An 18,206-nucleotide genomic window follows, 5' to 3' on the forward strand; every position below is an offset into this window, starting at 1 on the left:
CGGTAATTAGTGTAATGAAGTATATACTAACGGTATTTAAACGTATATTTTTGAAATTTTGCTTATGGTCACACTACAACAAATAAAACAGCTTTGATAAAGCTCTTAAGAATTTAGATAATGTTTTTTTTATTAGTGCTCAATATATAAATGAGTTTTATTTTCAAATTTGTTGCTGCAATCATACGCAAAATGCTGGAGCTTTTGCAAATTGGTGGAAAGCTAACGCACACACTAAGCATCTATGTGAAAACAAACACGGGACGCACGTTGTCGGTCAACTTGGAGCCTCAGTGGGACATCAAGAACGTCAAGGAACTGGTAGCTCCACAGCTGGGTTTGCAGCCAGAGGAGGTGAAGATCATATTTGCCGGCAAGGAGCTCAGCGATGCGACCACCATTGAGGTAAATGCAAATTGCAAAATACCCGCAGAATTATAGCTAAACTGCAATCAGTTTGCTGCCCTGTGATCTAGCAATGTGATCTGGGACAGCAGAGTGTGTTGCATGCGATACGATTGCGTCCGCCACTGCAGAGAGAGCGTCAGTCCAGCACATTGGTGGAGGAGGAACCCAGTGTGGTGGAAGAGCAGCCATCGAAGCCACTCAATGAAACGTTGCTCGATCTGCAGCTGGAAAGCGAGGAGCGTCTCAACATTACCGACGAAGGTGAGCTATAGTTTAGCTCTAATCAATTTTGTTGAAAAGTTTTCTAATCTAATCTCTCATAGAGCGTGTACGAGCCAAGGCGCATTTTTTTGTCCATTGCGGACAATGCGAGAAGCTCTGTAAGGGAAAACTGCGTGTGCGATGTGCTCTATGCAAAGGCGGCGCCTTCACTGTACATCGGGATCCCGAGTGCTGGGATGATGTGCTAAAGCCGAGACGCATTCGCGGACATTGTGAGAGCCTTGAGATTGCGTGCGTGGACAACGAAGCTGGTGATTTGCCTTATGCTGAGTTCTATTTCAAGTGTGCCGAACATGTTTCAGGCGGTGAAAAGGATTTCGCAGTCCCCTTAAATTTGATTAAGAACAACATCAAGGATGTGCCCTGTTTGGCCTGCACCGATGTGAGGTATTCACAGACTTCTCTTTAACTATTTCCAGTTATTTATTGCGTTGTATTTTCTAGTGAAACGGTTCTGGTCTTTACTTGCGCCTCACAGCACGTCACCTGCATCGATTGCTTCCGCGACTATTGTCGCTCTCGTCTCAGCGAACGCCAATTTATGCCGCATCCAGATTTTGGTTATACGTTGCCTTGCCCCGCTGGTTGTGAGCATTCTTTCATCGAGGAAATTCATCACTTTAAGCTGTTGTCACGCGAAGAATACGAACGCTATCAGCGCTTTGCCACCGAAGAGTTTGTGCTGCAGGCTGGCGGCGTGCTCTGTCCACAGCCGGGCTGTGGCATGGGGCTGTTGGTGGAGCCTGATTGCCGCAAGGTCACCTGCCAGAGCGGCTGTGGCTATGTCTTCTGTCGCAATTGCCTGCAAGGTTATCACATTGGCGAATGCTTGCCCGAGGGTGCCGCTGGCAATGCTCCAAAGTCATGTGATTACACGGTGGATCCCAATGTGAGTAACTTGAGTCCTTGTTGTGTTGATTGCATAAATCCAATACGTATCGTTTATCTGACAGCGCGCTGCCGAAGCCCGTTGGGAGGAGGCCAGCAATGTGACCATCAAAGTCAGCACCAAACCCTGTCCAAAATGTCGCACGCCCACGGAACGTGATGGTAAGCAAGAGGGATATTTTAGCTTGAAAGACAATAGATTGCATCAAGTATACGATGCTACATGTAACATGTCGACATTCGTTTAACTCAGAGACTGTAAGAGCTAGATCTAGATAGGATGTGCTACCTATAAGAATTATTGTTAGAAGTTAGTCAATCGTCTTTTCGTTTGCGAGAATATTACAAAATTCAAGTCTTAGATGTAACTTTACAATACAATATATCTTCTTTTTTTTAGAAATATCCATTTTAAGTTGAATTCTTTAAAAAAGTTTGGTAATTAATAATATCTAGCTTTGTAATTTTTGTAATATTTAATATTCCATAACAAGTAGTAGCAGATATATTGCAGTCGATCACACTCTGTTGTAACTTTGTTACATGTTACAGCATCAATTCTTATGTATTCTGAAATTCGATTCGTTTCGATTTTATGTATGTCTCACAGGTGGCTGCATGCACATGGTCTGCACACGCGCTGGCTGCGGCTTCGAATGGTGTTGGGTCTGTCAAACGGAATGGACGCGTGACTGCATGGGTGCCCATTGGTTTGGTTAAGCGAAGCATTCGCATTGGCTTAAAGATGATAATGCAAGTAGAAATAACTTGATTTTATCTTTCATTTATGTTGTTGACTATTCTGTAAAACGTTTTTTGCCTGTACGAAAGACTGTTAAAGTAACTACAAGTTAAATTTGTAAAATTGTTAATAAACACAAGAGCAGCTCGAGTATTGATCTTATTGGATTCTTGGGAGAGGGATATTAATATAAAATATTAGGATTTCTTTTCAGATTTATATGAAGGCTTAAATCAATTGTTGTCGTATAGGATTCTACAACTCGGAATTTTAATATTAAATATTACATCCATTAAAATGGATATTCTTACCTTTCTGCTGCAACGTTAAATTTTACATTTCAACATTTCTCTGTATTCTATATTTATAACTTTTGTTACGCTCATGAAAATTGCAACATTTTCCATGAGTTTAGGTCATCTAGTCCTTAGGGATTCTCCTAACTGCCTTGCGGCCCACACCCTGTATCTCGTCTACAGAATCAATAACAAAAACACCCTTGACTGTGCGCGCCTAACTGGTTATCCCCAACACTCATGAACACCCAAAACATACCCCAGCCCACCTACTGCATCCATTCCTACCCCACTGTGTTCTAGCGTTGCGTGCGCACGCTTTGTTTACGTTTTTCTTTTTCAGTTCGTTTTCAATTCCGCCGCATCGTTGTTGTCACCCGCAATATTTTGGAGGCTTTTGCTGTGTGTTGACTGCGAAAACCGCAAAACACACAACACGTGGATCCAGTGAGAGCAAGAGCGAGAGAAAGCGCAAAAACGGTAAAAGAGAGTGTAAGCATGTGCGCAGTTTTTGGATCTGCTCTCTTGCTGTCACACTCTCTTTCGCTCTCTCTCCCAGATTCAATCAATATTAATGGCGCGTATTGAATGCATGTGTGGGTGTCTGTGTGTGTATGTGTGTGTAGGTGTCAGTGCATTTGTGTGACTGTTTACTTTTGCGGCGATAGTGAAGATTACTTTATGCTTATCGATTTTGCTTATCGGTCAAGCAGCTATTATGTACTGAACACAAATTATCGCTGTGTAAACTCTGCGCTGATATGTATGCTATATATAGTTTGTAGTATCGTTGATCCGGGCACATCAATAAAGCAGGCGCATACATACCCATTGATAACATGACCAGCACTGAACCAGGGAAACCCCCAGCAAGCGCTTTGTCTGTTTGCTGTGCGCACTCGCTCTCGCTCCCTTTCCCTCTTTACTCTCTCTCACACTCTCTCGCATTTGGCAAGGCTCTCTGTTTTTGTTCGGTTTCTGTTTTGTGCTCTAATTCGTAAGCAAAGTAAATGAAATTTACAAATGACATTTACCATGCAAAGACCGAGAGAGAGATAGAGAGTGTGCCGCCCCATTGCAATTGCCAAATGCGCGCGCTCTCTTTGGCACGCTCTCTCCCCTCTCTCGCCATCGCATCAACGTGAACCCAACAAAAGCTCGCGCTCGCCTCGTGAAATGGCAGCGCGTGTGTGGGCAGGTTGCCCATCAAATCGGGTCACATAGTTTGCGCTGGGTTCCCAGTGCAGCGCGCAGCAGAGCGACGTTCTCGCTGTGTTTTCTTTTGCCCTTCTTCTCTGCTTTGTGTTGCTCGCCTTGTTGTGGTGTGTTTTGGCCCCTGTTGTTGTTTCGCCGCCGCCGCCGTCTTTTGCCAGTTTTTCTTCTTTGTACAATTTTCGGGGGTACAACGACGATGGCGACAACGACGTCGACGACGACGACGACGCCGTTGAGGCTCTCGGTGTATAAATGGTAGCGCGCCAGCCGTATCGCATTTCAGTCTACGTTGGACTTTGGCGCGCGTCGCACACGCTGCGTATACGTAACGCAGTAACAGCAGTAATTCATTGTATTCCATTCAAGGGTTAATCAGTCGGCACTTGCCCATTCTGAATCTCTCAACTGACTGTGAATGTGAATGTGATGAGTGTGAGTGCGTCTACAGATTTTTGCACTTTTCGATCGTTTGCTGCGTAGCCTCCTCTCTTCGATTTTTTGCGCGTGAGTGCAAAGAGTGTCGTGAATGAGAGTGTGTGTGTGTGTGTGAGTGCTTGCTATAGGTATTCGAATTTGAATTTTGTGCGCAACATTGCAAATGTAACGGTATTTTTGAAATCGATTGCAAGTTCCATGAAATGTTCGAGCAAAAGTGAAAAACCAAAAACTATAAAGTGAATTATTTTATTAACTTAAATTACAAAAGAAATCCAGTGAAAAATAGAAAGTTAAAAAACATTAACATTACGTTATAGGTAAATATTTGAAGTTTGTAATTCCTTTAATATTGTAGTTTAAAATACAATAATCACTTCAAAAATGTATGCTCATTCAATATTTACGAATACTGGCAATCAAAAATAAATGTCGCTTTATCCCTATACTCCATTATAATGACACACACGTAGCCAGCTTACGCACTTGCCCCAATTATTGCAAAGCATCCACATGAATAACAACTACATCAAACAACACACACACACACACACACAGCAAATAAATGAGTGCAATACGCATGAAGCTCTCAATTAAAATTGCATTAAAAAAACTTGCAGCATACTTTCAGGCATTGTCAATATTTGCAAGCTCAAGTGCGCCAGGGCGCTCGCATATTGTGACGTATTGATGTTTGTATGTACAGCGACGACGACGTCAACGTAATAATTACTATGTACATGTGCGTATGAATGTATGTGTGCAATATGTCACATACAGGCTAGCATGTATGTGTATGTATGCGTGTAGTAGACTAGAAACTCGGCTGCTGCGAAATGTAACTGTTAAAACGTAGAGAGCACAGCGAAAGAATTAATGAAGCTGCGCTCTGTGCTGCTCAGCCCAAGCACTGTAAGTTGACTCGTCTCCATCTCTGAGTCAGTCTCAACTCAACTCAGCTCAACTCAACTGCTGCTCTGTGTGTTTTTATTGATTTATATGCGCTGAAACTGGGCGGCTGTTGCTGCCCCCAAAACAGTGCGATACACACAGCATCCATCGTAGCATCGGAGCATCCCCATGCTCCACCAAAAAAAAAGAAGAAGCAATGAAAAAAACTTCCGCTTTCCTATGCAATGCATGAGCGAGAGAGAGAGAGAGAGCGCGAAAGAGAAGAGCTGCTGTGTAACGTTCAAATGCCTGAGCCTGATTGCATTTGCCCAAACATATTTTTGGGGTCTCAATTCATTTGCGCCTTGCACACGCACTCATCATCATCATCAACATCATCACTCAGCATAACCCTTTGCAATTCTGACTGCTTAGCGACAAAAAGCTCGCTCTCTGCCGGTCCAACAGCCGCTCTCAATCTTGCTGTCAGTCGCCCTCTCTCTTTTGCTTTGCGCTCTCTCTGGTAGTTTAGCTTTTTGGCTCTCTGCGCTCAGCTCGTGTTTACATTTACATTGATTATGTTATCCAGCGCGTGGCTGCTAATAGAGTTGCTGCCTTCATTCCCTACCTCCCCCCTCCGCACCTTTGCCGCTCCCCTGTTGCCTGCTCTGTTTCAGTCGCTGAATTTGCTAATTTGTTCTGCAGCAGCAGCAGCAGGACATCAGCGAACTTTAGCGTTAGCTTTAGCGTCAGCGTCAGCTTCAATCAATAAACTTTGCTGACGACGCTCCCAACTTATCAATCGCTTCGGCAAGCGTTGTTGTTATTTTTTGCCCATTTTTTGCAAAAACAAAAAAGAAGAAACAAAAAAAAAAAGTACAAGCAAAACCCATTTTTATTAATCAATAAACGGCACACGACAGGCGCAAGCTCCCGCACACAACACACCCACATTCACACCCACACACACTCACACCCACTCACACTTATGCATTGTTACTGCTGCTGCTGCAAGACTTTGACTCTGGTTCCTGGTCCGGCATTCAATTGAATCCCTCACGCTCTTTCTCTCTCTCTCTCATTCTCTCATTGCCTGTGTGCACTTTTGTGGCTCATTAACGGTTTGCGTGTGACCAGAGTGCATGTGGTTATTACACATTCATCTGCATGTGCATGTGCACATGTGTGTGTGTGTGTGTGGGTGTGAGTGCAATGCAAGGCTCGCTCGATAAGTTGAGTGGCTTGGCTTGGGCTGTTGCTGCCATTGCGTGAGTGCAAAACAAACATCATTTTGTGGATGGGCTCATTATGAGCCATCACAACTACACGCCGCTCAACACCCTCGGCCAGCCCACGAAAATTGCAACCATGTATCATCCATCATCCATCATCTTGAACAAACGCATCACATTTGCTTCACAACATTTCTGACAGCCTCAAGACCAAAACAGCATTAGAAACGTTTAGCCTAAAAGCAGCTCAGCTTAGAGTAAGAGAGAGAGAGAGCGAAGTAGATGTAATGCATTCATTCATAAAAATTGCATTGCATACTTTGCGGCATTTGCTTTAAATGCGATTTGCAGTTGAGTTGTGTGTGAAATGCTTGACTTGAACAGCATTAAATTAGATATTAACAGTCTGATGGTTAAGATGCTTAGTTTGCCCTCATAAGCCAATATTTTGCAACTTCAATAATTTATATTTAACTATCTTCAGCTGCCAATTCGGTATCACATGCAAAGCACTCATTCGTAAAAATTCCATTGCATACTTTGCGGCAATCGCTTTAAATGCAATTTGCTGTTGCCTTATGCATGAATTGCTTGACTTCAACTGTCTTTAAAAAAGATATTAAAAGATGGAGAACTAATTTTAATGATTTCAATACTTAAACCAATATTCTGCGACTTTAAAAATTGCACAACTTCCTATCTATCTTCAGTTGACGATTTGGTTTCAAATGCACTGCTTTCATTCATAAAAATTCCATTGCATACTTAGCGGCGCTCGTTTTAAATGCAATTTTCTCATAAGTTGTGTGTGAATTGCATGTCTTTCAACAGCCTTTAAATAAGTTATTAAAAGTTCGACAACGTAAATTGCATGATCTTAACACTTAGCAGAATATTACACGGCTTTAATAATAGCCAGACTTATGTATTTAGGAACTACACAGCTGGCGATTTGATATCAAATATGCAGGCATTAAGTGCACGACACACTTAGCACTCGATATTAAAACGAGCTCTGTGTACTTGCAGGACAAAAGAAGGCCAAAAAAAAGGAGCAATTGCGCGTGTAGGCGACCAAATTGCTGCCAACGTAAATAAAAGGCGGTTGGGCGTAAGGATTTGCAAGACAGCAAAAGGCACAAAAAAGAACAAAAAACACAAAAAAGGAAGGAAAAGGAAAATCAATAATAGACACATGTAAGAGGATACGCTCGCCATTGACCATTGGACGACACAATATGGCCGCTAACACCAACACCAGCCCAACAACAACCACAAGAATAACGAATCGGACGGGGCAGTCAACTTTGCCATTGTTATTACTGTTATTGCACGAAAGTTGCTAAGCTCAGCTCAGATCACGACGAGAGACACGACATGTCGGATAGATACGCCGCCAGCTACTACGAGCAACTGCATCCGGCTCAAGCGCAAGCGCAAGCAGCCATGTCACACTATGCTCCGCCGGGCTATCGCAATGCACCCTACGCTCCCGTCGGCAGCGGTCCCTACAACAGCAGTCCCTATGGCTATGGCTATGCTGCAGGCGGCAGTGCTTCTTACATGCCCAACTATTATCGCTATGCGCCCTACGCTTCCCCACACTACAGTCAGCCACCGCATTCGCATTCGCATCCGCTTCACCAGCAGCCGCATCAGCAACCGTCTCATCATCATCCGGGCATGTTTACGCCAGCTGGCCAGCAGCTGATACCCTCCAGCGTGCTGCACTATCCACCGCGTTCCCATCCACAGCCACAGCAGCAGCAACATCCTCATCACCTTCAGCAATCGCTGCCACATCATGCCTATCAACACCCAGCAAGCAACAGCAGCTATGAGCAGCCGCCGCCTGCTTTATACAGTGCTTCCTCCTACGGACAGTCACGTGGCTTTACCGCCTATCAGAGCTCAAGCACACACTATGCGCCGCCTGGACGCTCCACAACGCCAGCACCGAATCGCACCGTCTTGCCGCCAAATTATCTCGAGCCAATGCGCAACAGTTTCACGGATCAGCAGCAACAGCAGCAGCAGCAACAGTTGCCGAAGGTGGAGGAAACGCTGCCTGAGCTGAAGCTAGAGCACGAAGCGGAAGCGGCGTCGCCCACGCAACGCTTAACTACATCGCCGCCGTTGATAAGTGCCACGGGCACCGACAGCGGCATCAGCAATTGCAGCACACGTGCTCGCAGCGACAGCAGCCAAAGCACGCCCGTCTACAGCGGCGAGTATCCTGTCAACATGTCCGTGGAGTCCGCTTCCTGTGTCTCCTATCATTGTCCCGCCGATGGCAGAGACTACGACGAAGAGCAGCAACAACAGCAACAACAGCAGCAGCAACAGCAACAACAACATCAGCAGCAACATCAACCTCAACAACAGCAGGAGACGGAGGAGCCGAAGCCAGGCAGCGTATCGTCATCATCCGGTAAGTTTTGTCGCCATTTGCATTACACTCTATTTAATTCACAATTATGCGAACGAAGGGCGGATGATGGGTCGATGGATCGTTGGGAGGGGGAGTTATTCGCAATTTATGCAAACATATGTCAGGCTGGATTATGTAACAAGTATGAATGCCCCGATGTGGAGCGGAGTATAGGGTTGGGGACTCAAAGCACCAAGCAGCAAAGGCAGCACTCCTAAGTGGGCAACTGACTTTTGGCACAGTGGAACCAAAGGCAACGAAAATGGCAGCTCAAGCATTAATGTTGAATTGACTTTAACAGTAACTTAATATAACAGTTCTTTATGTTAACATTGACATAACATATCCTTACCTTAAAAGTGGCTTGCTATAACAGTTTATAATGTTAACATAAAATAACATATAATATTAGTTTATAATATGAACATATTGTACTTACTTTATATTTACCTTTAACACAGACTTTCCACAACACTTCATAATGTTAGCATTATTTACACTAACATTTACGTTATACATATTTACCTTATCAGTGGCTTACTAAAAGGGTTGAGAATGTTAACAGTGACGTAACATATTAGTTCATAGTGTTAGCATTCACATAACATGTCAATTGATGTAAACATTTATTTAAAATATCAGTTGTTGTTAAAGCATTAACAATTTTTCGCATACAGTATGTTAACTTTTCCTTAAATTGTGGGTTAATTTTTCCTTTTTTTAATCAACAGAATAAAACTTGTATTGTTGAAGAAAATAGTTAACATAAACATTTATATTTTTAGTTCATTTAAAGTCTTATATATTTTCACTTATATTTAACAAATTTTTAATTCAAATTTATTTGAATGTTGAATTTGCAAATATGCAACAAATTTAATTAAAATCAAATTCATATTTTTAGTGTTTTTTTTAATTGGTAACTTCTGTTTAAATAGAAAATGTCAAAAAGCATTTTACTTATCCTATATAATAAAATTTTGGGTCCACTTTGAACCATTTCTTTTTTTAGAAATCGAAGTTAGTTATTTATGTTATTATGAAAGTTAACTCATAATTTCCTATTGTTTTAGGTCAAGCATACAATGTTGTTAATTTGTCATTCATAATACATATAGCTAAGGCATTTATTATTCAGATGGCTCCATCAAGTGTCCTTAACCTTTGATTTAACTCATTAATCAAGTGCAAGGCACCTGATTAATGCAATTAATAAATGATGTGCTGTAGCCTCGGGGTCTCCGTCAATGCTGTTTACTTCTCGATTTCCATCGTTGTGGCTGATCAATTCTCACATACCACTGTAGCCAAAGGGGAGCGCTTGGCATGTACCTCATTGCGTATGCTTGATTTTGCATGCAAATGAATGCAAAGACTGTCCATTTGAGTCGCCATCAACGCCGTCGTCGTCGTCGTTCTCGTCGGCGTCTCTGACAAGCGGCTGTCTGTCAGGCGTTTCAGCTATTTGCAAGCAGCGACAAACCAACAAACCGGGAAAACTCGGCAAACTGGGCAGACCGAGCAGAGCAGTCGAGCTTCGAGGAGTCGACATTTTGCAAACACTCAACCAATCAGCGTTGGTTAACTGCTGAAATGCTTCCGCTTCCTGTCGACCTGACTTAGCAGCCCAAGCCCCAAACGTGGGCGGTTGTGTGTGTGAGTGTGTGTGTGTGGGCGTGGGTGGATGGATTGCTGTTGGCGTTGCTGTGACGAGCCTACGTCATGTTGCTTTAAAGGACTTGAAAATTAGCTGTCTATTTAGGCACGCAAACGGAGGCAGGCGGGAAGTCTCAGCAGCTCAGTCGAGCGCGTTTGGAGCTGCGAGTTTTGCTTTCTGATGAGTTCCTTTTCAGATTTCACTTTTTACACATTTTTGGGACGGGGCGGTCGAAGGCTGAAGGAGTGTGTGCGAATCAATAAGTTACCTTTTTTGATGTCGCGCCAAAGCCGAGAGACTAAAACTCCCACACAGAACAGAGAGAAGAAGCAGAGGCAGAGCGAAGCAGAGCTTCCGCTGGGAATGGAAGGTGTAAATTGTGAGCGCCACACACACACACACACATACACATACACTCACTCACACACACTCACTCCATTGCCATCCCTCGTTGGCAATGCCAACATATGACAGCTTTTCTAAATATTTCGTAATGTAAACGAGACTTGTGGGCAATGTGCCGTCCTCTTATCAATGGGCTCTCGACTTATACACACACACACACACACTCGACGGGGTGTTTAAGTTGAGTATGTGTGTGTTTAAGTGTGTGTGTGTGGAATGTCATCAGAGCAAAGCATGTAAATGAACTTTACAACGCAATGTGGTGGGTAGTAGCTGAGCTGAGCTCTATCTACTATGTTTGCCCAACACACACTGAACACACTGAAGAGTCACCCTGGAGTACTCGCTGCTTGCAATATTTGTGTGTCGTTGTTGAACCAACCAACCAGCTAGCCAACCAACGAACCAACCAACCATCCAACAGCTATCCAACAATATTGACGCAAAAATCAATGTACTACAACATTATGACGAATCGACAAGTGACGCAACAAAAAAACAAAACACCTGTAAGTCAAAGCAATTGCAGCTAAAGTTGACAGCTCAAGCTAAGGATTAAGGATTTAAAGATAAATGCAATAATGTCAATAATGAACCTAGTACATAGATTTTCATTTAATTGCATATTCAAGTTATTTGCCCAAATTAAAAGATAAAAAGTCAAAATTGGTAATAAGTTTACAAATTCAACATAAGGGCACATTGCGCTGTTTAAGAAGTATAATTTTGATAATTGCAATGTACAAGATAAGTGCACACATTAAAATAAAAACAATCAAAAGTGGCCTTCAATTTTTGTTCTAAACGTACATTTAATAAGGAGTTAGCTTTGTTTAATTAACTAATGCTGGCTACGAACTTTAATTTAACTGCACATTGCAGATAAGTGCCAACTTTTTTTTGAAGAAAATGACTTTGCAATTATCGTAATTGTATTGTAATTTGTTTTGTTACTTTATTGAGAACACTTGAAGTTACAAATATGTGTACTTATTTAATATTTAATTCTTTTATTTGACAATTTACAATTGCTGTCAACCATTTTTAATTTAATTGCCCATTTGCAGATAAGTGCCAACTTTTTTTGTAAAAGATGATTTTTACCAATTTGAATTTAAGTGCACATTATAGATAAGTGCCAACTTTGTAGAAGATGATGTTACAAATAAGAGTATTTATTTTAATTTTTTATTATTGAAGATAAGTGCCAAATTTTGTCGTAGAAGATGATTTTATCTTTCTATTTATTTAAATTTTTTTATCATTTTATTTGTGTATTTATATTGAGAAAGCTCTAAGCTTTTCTGCTTAAATAGAATCAGAAATTAAGGAATTTAATTTTTGGAATCAAAATTTAATTACAAAAATTGTATTTCTTTAGCATTATTGTTATATTAATAAAAACATAAAGAGATCAAAAACTACATTATTTATTTATTCTTTAAACCTTTTTCTCTTATTTTAAAATTCTTTGCATTTTACTGTTACGATCAATTAACTTAAATAGCAAATCCTCTTTCCCCCACATCTCGAGCTCTTTGCTGTAATTAAAGTTAACAGCTCAACAAGCAGATCAATCAATAAATTAAATAATATTGACAACGTCAGCTATCAGTCAGGCATTGTGAATAATTGATTTGTTTGTCGCGAATGACACAAGAATAACAGAAACGAGCCCAAGTCAAATATCGCGCAACAACAAAGACAACGACAACAACAACGACGGTCACAACAAAAATACGTAAACATTGCAAGCTCACTCGCATGCGCTGTCGTTTACCGTTTCTTTTTTTACTCTCTCTTTTTCTTTTTTTTTTGCTCTGCAAGTTTGTGCGTTTGAGGGAATGTGTGTGAGTGTGTGCTGAAAACGTTCAACAAGTGCATGTTGGTGTGCTTGGCTCGCTCTCTCTCTCGCTTGCGCTCTTTTTTGGTGGCGCGCTCTCTTTGCCAACCCCAGAAATTTGATAAGCGTGTGTGCAAAAAATACTAAAAATGAAAGGAAATCGAGAGGAAAATGGGCGGCAGGAGAAGTTTGGTCAAAAACCTGACTCGACTTTTTAACCCTTGATGGCCGTCTGCACGCATGACAAAGTAATTACCCAACGCCTGCTCTAGCCTGACAAAATAAGAATAATAAAAAAAAAATGTTTGTATATATTTTGTATATGGCAAAAAAAAAGACAAAAATCTTTATTGATTTTCTTTGCGCTTGGGCGCCTTTTTTCTCGCCAATTTTCCAGATGACATAAGCGCGACGGCAGCGACGTCGACGTCGCCTACGAGCAGTGTGAATGATATTGATAAGGCGGCAACAACAGCAACAGCAGAGGCAGCAGAAGCAGCAGCAGCAACCACGATTGAAGCGGAGGCGACGACGGCAACAGACGAGGCGCAGTCGGAAGTTGTGAGGCGTGCGGAAATCAATTTGGCGAAGCCCAACAAGGAGGCAACGCCAACGCCAACGACGGCGACAAAATTACCGCCACAGGATATTGCCGAGCAACAACAACAACAACCAGCGACTAATCAAATAAACGAGGATGCAGCTGAGCATGGAGTAAGTGACGCTGCAGATTACAAATTAAAACTGCAACCAGCGGGGCATTAAATGCTCTGTGTCGCTAATTAAGCGACAGCCAGGTGAGAGAGAGAGAGAGAGCTCTGAATTAGGCCAAAGCATCCATAAACGATAGACTGATAATGACAGCAGAAGAAGACAATGATGCCACAGCAGCAGCAGCAGCAGTGGCAAGTGGCAAGTGACAGACAACAAACACACAACACAACATAACAGCAGAACAAAAAAAAGAGCAGAGCAAAAGCGAAATGCGTTTAGCTCCATCGACCGGCTTTCTAGGCAGCCACAAACTAGAGAGACAGAGAGAGATAGAGACAGTGGGAGAGAGGTACTACAAAGAGAGAGACTTGACACTCTCTCTCTTTGCCGGAAGCCTTTTTTACAGGGTGTCACAATCGCAGTCGCATTCACAGGAGCGCCTATTGATTTTTGGGGGACTTGCGCTGAACTTCAATGCGGCTGCCGAGTTGCGTTGAGTGGCGGGAAGCTTTTTGTTAGGGGATGAGGGGATGGGTGATGGGTGATAAGTGTAGGGAAGCACCAGGAGCCCTTAATAGGGTTGCTTGGTCGCTTGGCAACATGAGCTGCGAGCACGCGCCGCTGCTGCTGCTGCTTCCGCAGCCTGGCAAACTGGGCACACGGCAAGTTTCAAGTGCCACGCCACTTGCCACTTGAGCGTAACAACTTTTTTCTTTCATTCCATTTTTCTCTGCAACTGAAAACTAAATCGATTTTCTGTTCAACTTGCAACAGCAGCAGCAGCAGGCGTCATCAACAGCCACATCGCACAATTGGAGTCCAACGCCGCGAAGACCGCGCACTCCGCCCGCGCCACAGAATTCGCCAGTTGGCTTTGGTCTATCCGCGTCATCAGCGCCGCCCACTGTGCCACCTGCCTTGGCGCCACTGTTGCAACTACAACAGCAGCAGCAGCTGCAACAGCAACATCATCATCATCAGCCACAGCAGCAGCATCTCAGCGGCAACAGCAAACGACATGCCAAAAATCGCCACAGCAGCAATTGCAACAACAACAGCAACAACAGTGGCAACAATCGTATCATTGAATGCGATCTCATACCGAGCAAGAAATCAAAACGCAAATCGAGCAAAAAGGAAGCTGATGCGGACCATGTGGATGCCACAGAATCCACAGTGCGCGAACAAATAAGGGTGAGCAAAATAACATCCAACTACAGCTAACTATTATCTGTGCTTTAATATCGATTCAAGATTAATTAGAGTAGAGTCTCATTTCGAGCTGGTTTCTTCAGTGCATTAATTATTAAAGTTCTTTGTCATAAATATTAATACGAAATTAATTTTAGAATATATTCTAGTCATTTTGGATGCGAACCTTAAATTTCCATGCTGAAATATTAATTTAAACATAATTCTAACCTTTGCTGTATTAATGTTTGAAATAATCCATCAGTATTATTCCTTTTTTCCATTTTAAGTTATATTAATAAAAATTTAGTTTTCAAGTTAAAAACCAGGCTTTAATATAAAATAACTAAAATTAATTTGAATTTACTATATATTCCATGACGATTATACTTGAGATTTTCTATGCTACAAAATTTACTCTATTAACATTTAAAATTATCTTTCATTAAATCAAAAGAATTCTGAAATGAAGTCATTCCCTTTAACACCAGGTTAATTAATTAGAATTTATATTTCATTAGAATAGTACTTGATATATTCTATGCTAAAATATTATTTCAAAATGTATTCTAAAATTTGCTTTATTAAAGTTTGAAGATCTTTCCATAGATATTAATGGATAATAAATTCTCTAATGAAGCCTACATTTTTTTTGCCCTAGGTTTCCCATACAATAATAAATTAAATAAATAAAATTAAATTCTGCGACGTTAATACCAAAAAAAGCACAATATTAATCACCATAAGTTTCTAGTCACTTAATTCCATTATATTTATCAATAATAGAATTTATATTTCATTAGAATAGTACGTGATATTTTCTATGCTAAAATATTATTTTAAAATGTATTCTAAAATTTGCTTTATTAAAGTTTGAAGAAGATCTTGCTATAGATATTAATGGATAATAAATTCTCTAATGAAGCCTACATTTTTTTTTGCACTAGGTTTCCCATACAATAATAAATTAGATAAATAAAGTTAAATTCTGAGACGTTAATACCAAAATAAAAGATGTAATAATAATGTCCAAAATTTGTGCAGCACATCTTTATAGGAATCTTCTTAAAATTGTGGCTTCATAATTTTCTTTGCTATATTAATAAGCAAAAAAAATTACTCTTCACACTTTTGACTCTTTAATGAATATTGCATATTAAAGAAAACATTGTGATAATTTCAAATTTGGTAGCTCAATCTATTCTTATATTAAACTTTAATATCAATTTATTTGTTTCGCTTTTTTACACATTAATAAAACATTTACTCCCATTGCTTTGCAGGACATTAAGCCGCTGCCTGGCTTCTTGCAGGCATTTGGTTCCACCGAAATCGGACGCTTCTCGGAGCGTTTTCTGCAGACACCCGAGAGTCTCGTCGAGCGTCTGGTCGAGGAGTATGCCTACAGCAATGGTGGATATGCGACTTCCAACGGTTACTACGATGCACCAATGAATGGAGCAGCTGCAACTGGAGTTGGAGTTGGTGGCATGCATGGCTATTGGCCATATGAGGAGCAGCACAACATGGCCTACCAGCAGAGTCAGCATTTGGCACGCAATCGAATGCGTGGCCAGGGTTATCCATATCCGGACTATGCGGCGTATGAGCGATATGGCTATGCAGCCTACAGTGCAAACAGATCACGTTACGGCGAAATACGTTGCAATGGCTATTAAAGAAGTAGAGTAGAGTTGGCCTGTAATGAAGGATATTTACAGGCATACATAACATTAGATTACATTGTACAATACTAAAAATATGTATTGTATATTGTTTTGGTGTCCTTGTCGTTTGTCATTTGGAAATTCTCTCTGTGTGTGCCTTTTTCGGTCAAAATTCGGCAATGCTCACCAGATGTTTGTTAAGTATTTTATGGGGCATTGCTGTCATTGATTGCGTTCAAAATTTAATAAAACCAAAAATACAGAAAACCAGGCCAAAATGTAAAATAATCGTAAGTCTTAAGTAGTTGAATGTTTTAAAACCGAAATTGAGAAGAAGTTTTAAAAGCTGAAAACATAATTGTATGCTGATGTTGAAACTTTTGTCCCACTGTACATACTCGTAGAGCAATGCATTTTTTCGTGTAGTAAGTCGAAAAGAGTCTACCAAACCAAAGAAAGAAAGTTTTGAGCCAAGTTTGAACCAAGAGTCGCGAGTATTTTTAAACCAATTATTGAACAGAAGATCTCTGGCGAATTTGTTTCTAATCTTAAGTAGACACACCATTTTTCTCGCATTCTCGATATCTCTTTGAAATCTATATATATTGTATGATGTACTTACTTCTACCATATATGTATTGTATGTAAAAATGTAGCCCAAATAAGAGATCTATAAATTATAATTAGCAAAAAAGATGTGCCATTGAAAATAACTTTTAATTCAAGAACACAGTTTATAAAGTTTACGATTTAGTTATATATATATATATATACATATACCATATACAACAACAAATACTAAACGTACGTGTGTGTGTCATTTCGATTCGATTACCAAAATAGTTAAAGCAAAGCACTAAGTTTTACGAGTACGTGTAAGCCTACAAATATATATATATATATCTATATTTAGAGATATATTTTATGTATTGTATTGTATTTTAGATTACATACACTAACAAAAAACCACCGCACTAATTTGTACTTGTCCAAAAATTTATTTCTAACAATTTATTCATTTACTATTCACGTACTTTTTTAAATTCATTTTTTCGATTTCGATTTAAGTGCCTTAATTTAGTTTCATTTTCTGATGCAATACAAACTAATAAAAAACAAAAAAAAAAACGAAAATAAAAATACAATTTTAAATATAAATTATCATTTACATTGTATAACAACCAGTTCAGGTTTCAAATGGGCCCAAAAAATTCACAAATCAAACTAAAAAATAATATTTAAAAAACCCAAACACATCGAGCAACATTCAAAAATGTTTTTTAGTCAAAACCAAATGAATTAGTTGTTAAATAATAAAATACTCACCAACAAAAAAAGAAGAAAACGAAAAACCTTGTAGTGTTGACATTTTATGATAAATAATTTCCAAGTTACGACAAAACAAACAAAAAGAAATAAATCTAAATGTAGCTTACGATTAAGTTCATGTGTAAATAACAAAATAATAATAATAAAAAAAACAATATTTGAACGTTTAAATTTTATGGATCAACAAAAATAAAAGACACAGAAAAGAGAAAATCAAAATAGCAAAAATGTTAATAAACAAATTGCGTTTATTTATTTTCGAAAATAAAACCCAGAAAATGGTGTTTATATGTTGGGAGCGTCTGATTTTTATTTATTATGTTGTTTTTTTTGTTCTTTTTATTATTTTTGTTTAACTGTTTTATTCATTTAATTAATTTATAAATATTATTACATAACCTAAACGTGTTTTAATTATTGTTTTTTGTTTTGTTTGTTTGTTTTTAAATTAATTACAAAAATAGTTCAGTTGTAAAAACAGCAGAAATCGGTGTAATTATAATAATTAGCATTTAGTTGAGCGGAAATCAAAAACGGAATCCGGCAGGACAACATTTAAATTAATAGTTTCAATAGTTAC

The 18,206-nt window shown here is 39.9% G+C and overlaps 2 protein-coding genes across 4 annotated transcripts; both read left to right on the top strand.

Moving 5' to 3' along the window:
• The first annotated feature begins 66 nt into the window (after positions 1 to 66).
• Positions 67 to 2,470, top strand: LOC133846379 (E3 ubiquitin-protein ligase parkin). The gene is made up of 6 exons (XM_062281340.1): positions 67 to 405; positions 477 to 669; positions 732 to 1,077; positions 1,135 to 1,579; positions 1,644 to 1,740; positions 2,189 to 2,470. Exons 1-6 carry the CDS (start codon positions 151 to 153, stop codon positions 2,296 to 2,298), a joined length of 1,446 nt encoding a protein of 481 aa, XP_062137324.1. The 5' UTR covers positions 67 to 150; the 3' UTR covers positions 2,299 to 2,470.
• Positions 2,471 to 7,357: 4,887 nt separating this feature from the next.
• Positions 7,358 to 18,068, top strand: LOC133846237 (AF4/FMR2 family member lilli). Of its 3 annotated transcripts, none has more exons than XM_062281067.1 (4): positions 7,358 to 8,820; positions 13,123 to 13,439; positions 14,214 to 14,633; positions 15,914 to 18,068. In XM_062281067.1, the coding sequence occupies exons 1-4, from the start codon at positions 7,767 to 7,769 to the stop codon at positions 16,307 to 16,309; spliced, it is 2,187 nt and encodes a 728-aa protein (XP_062137051.1). In that variant the 5' UTR covers positions 7,358 to 7,766; the 3' UTR covers positions 16,310 to 18,068. The 3 variants fall into 3 exon arrangements, with proteins under 3 accessions (XP_062137051.1, XP_062137052.1, XP_062137053.1); XM_062281068.1 differs by having other exon boundaries at positions 14,217 to 14,633; XM_062281069.1 differs by having other exon boundaries at positions 14,220 to 14,633.
• The last annotated feature ends 138 nt before the right edge of the window (positions 18,069 to 18,206 follow it).

This window comes from Drosophila sulfurigaster, chromosome 3 (genome assembly GCF_023558435.1).
Source record: "Drosophila sulfurigaster albostrigata strain 15112-1811.04 chromosome 3, ASM2355843v2, whole genome shotgun sequence".
Classification (NCBI taxonomy): Eukaryota; Metazoa; Arthropoda; class Insecta; order Diptera; family Drosophilidae; genus Drosophila; species Drosophila sulfurigaster.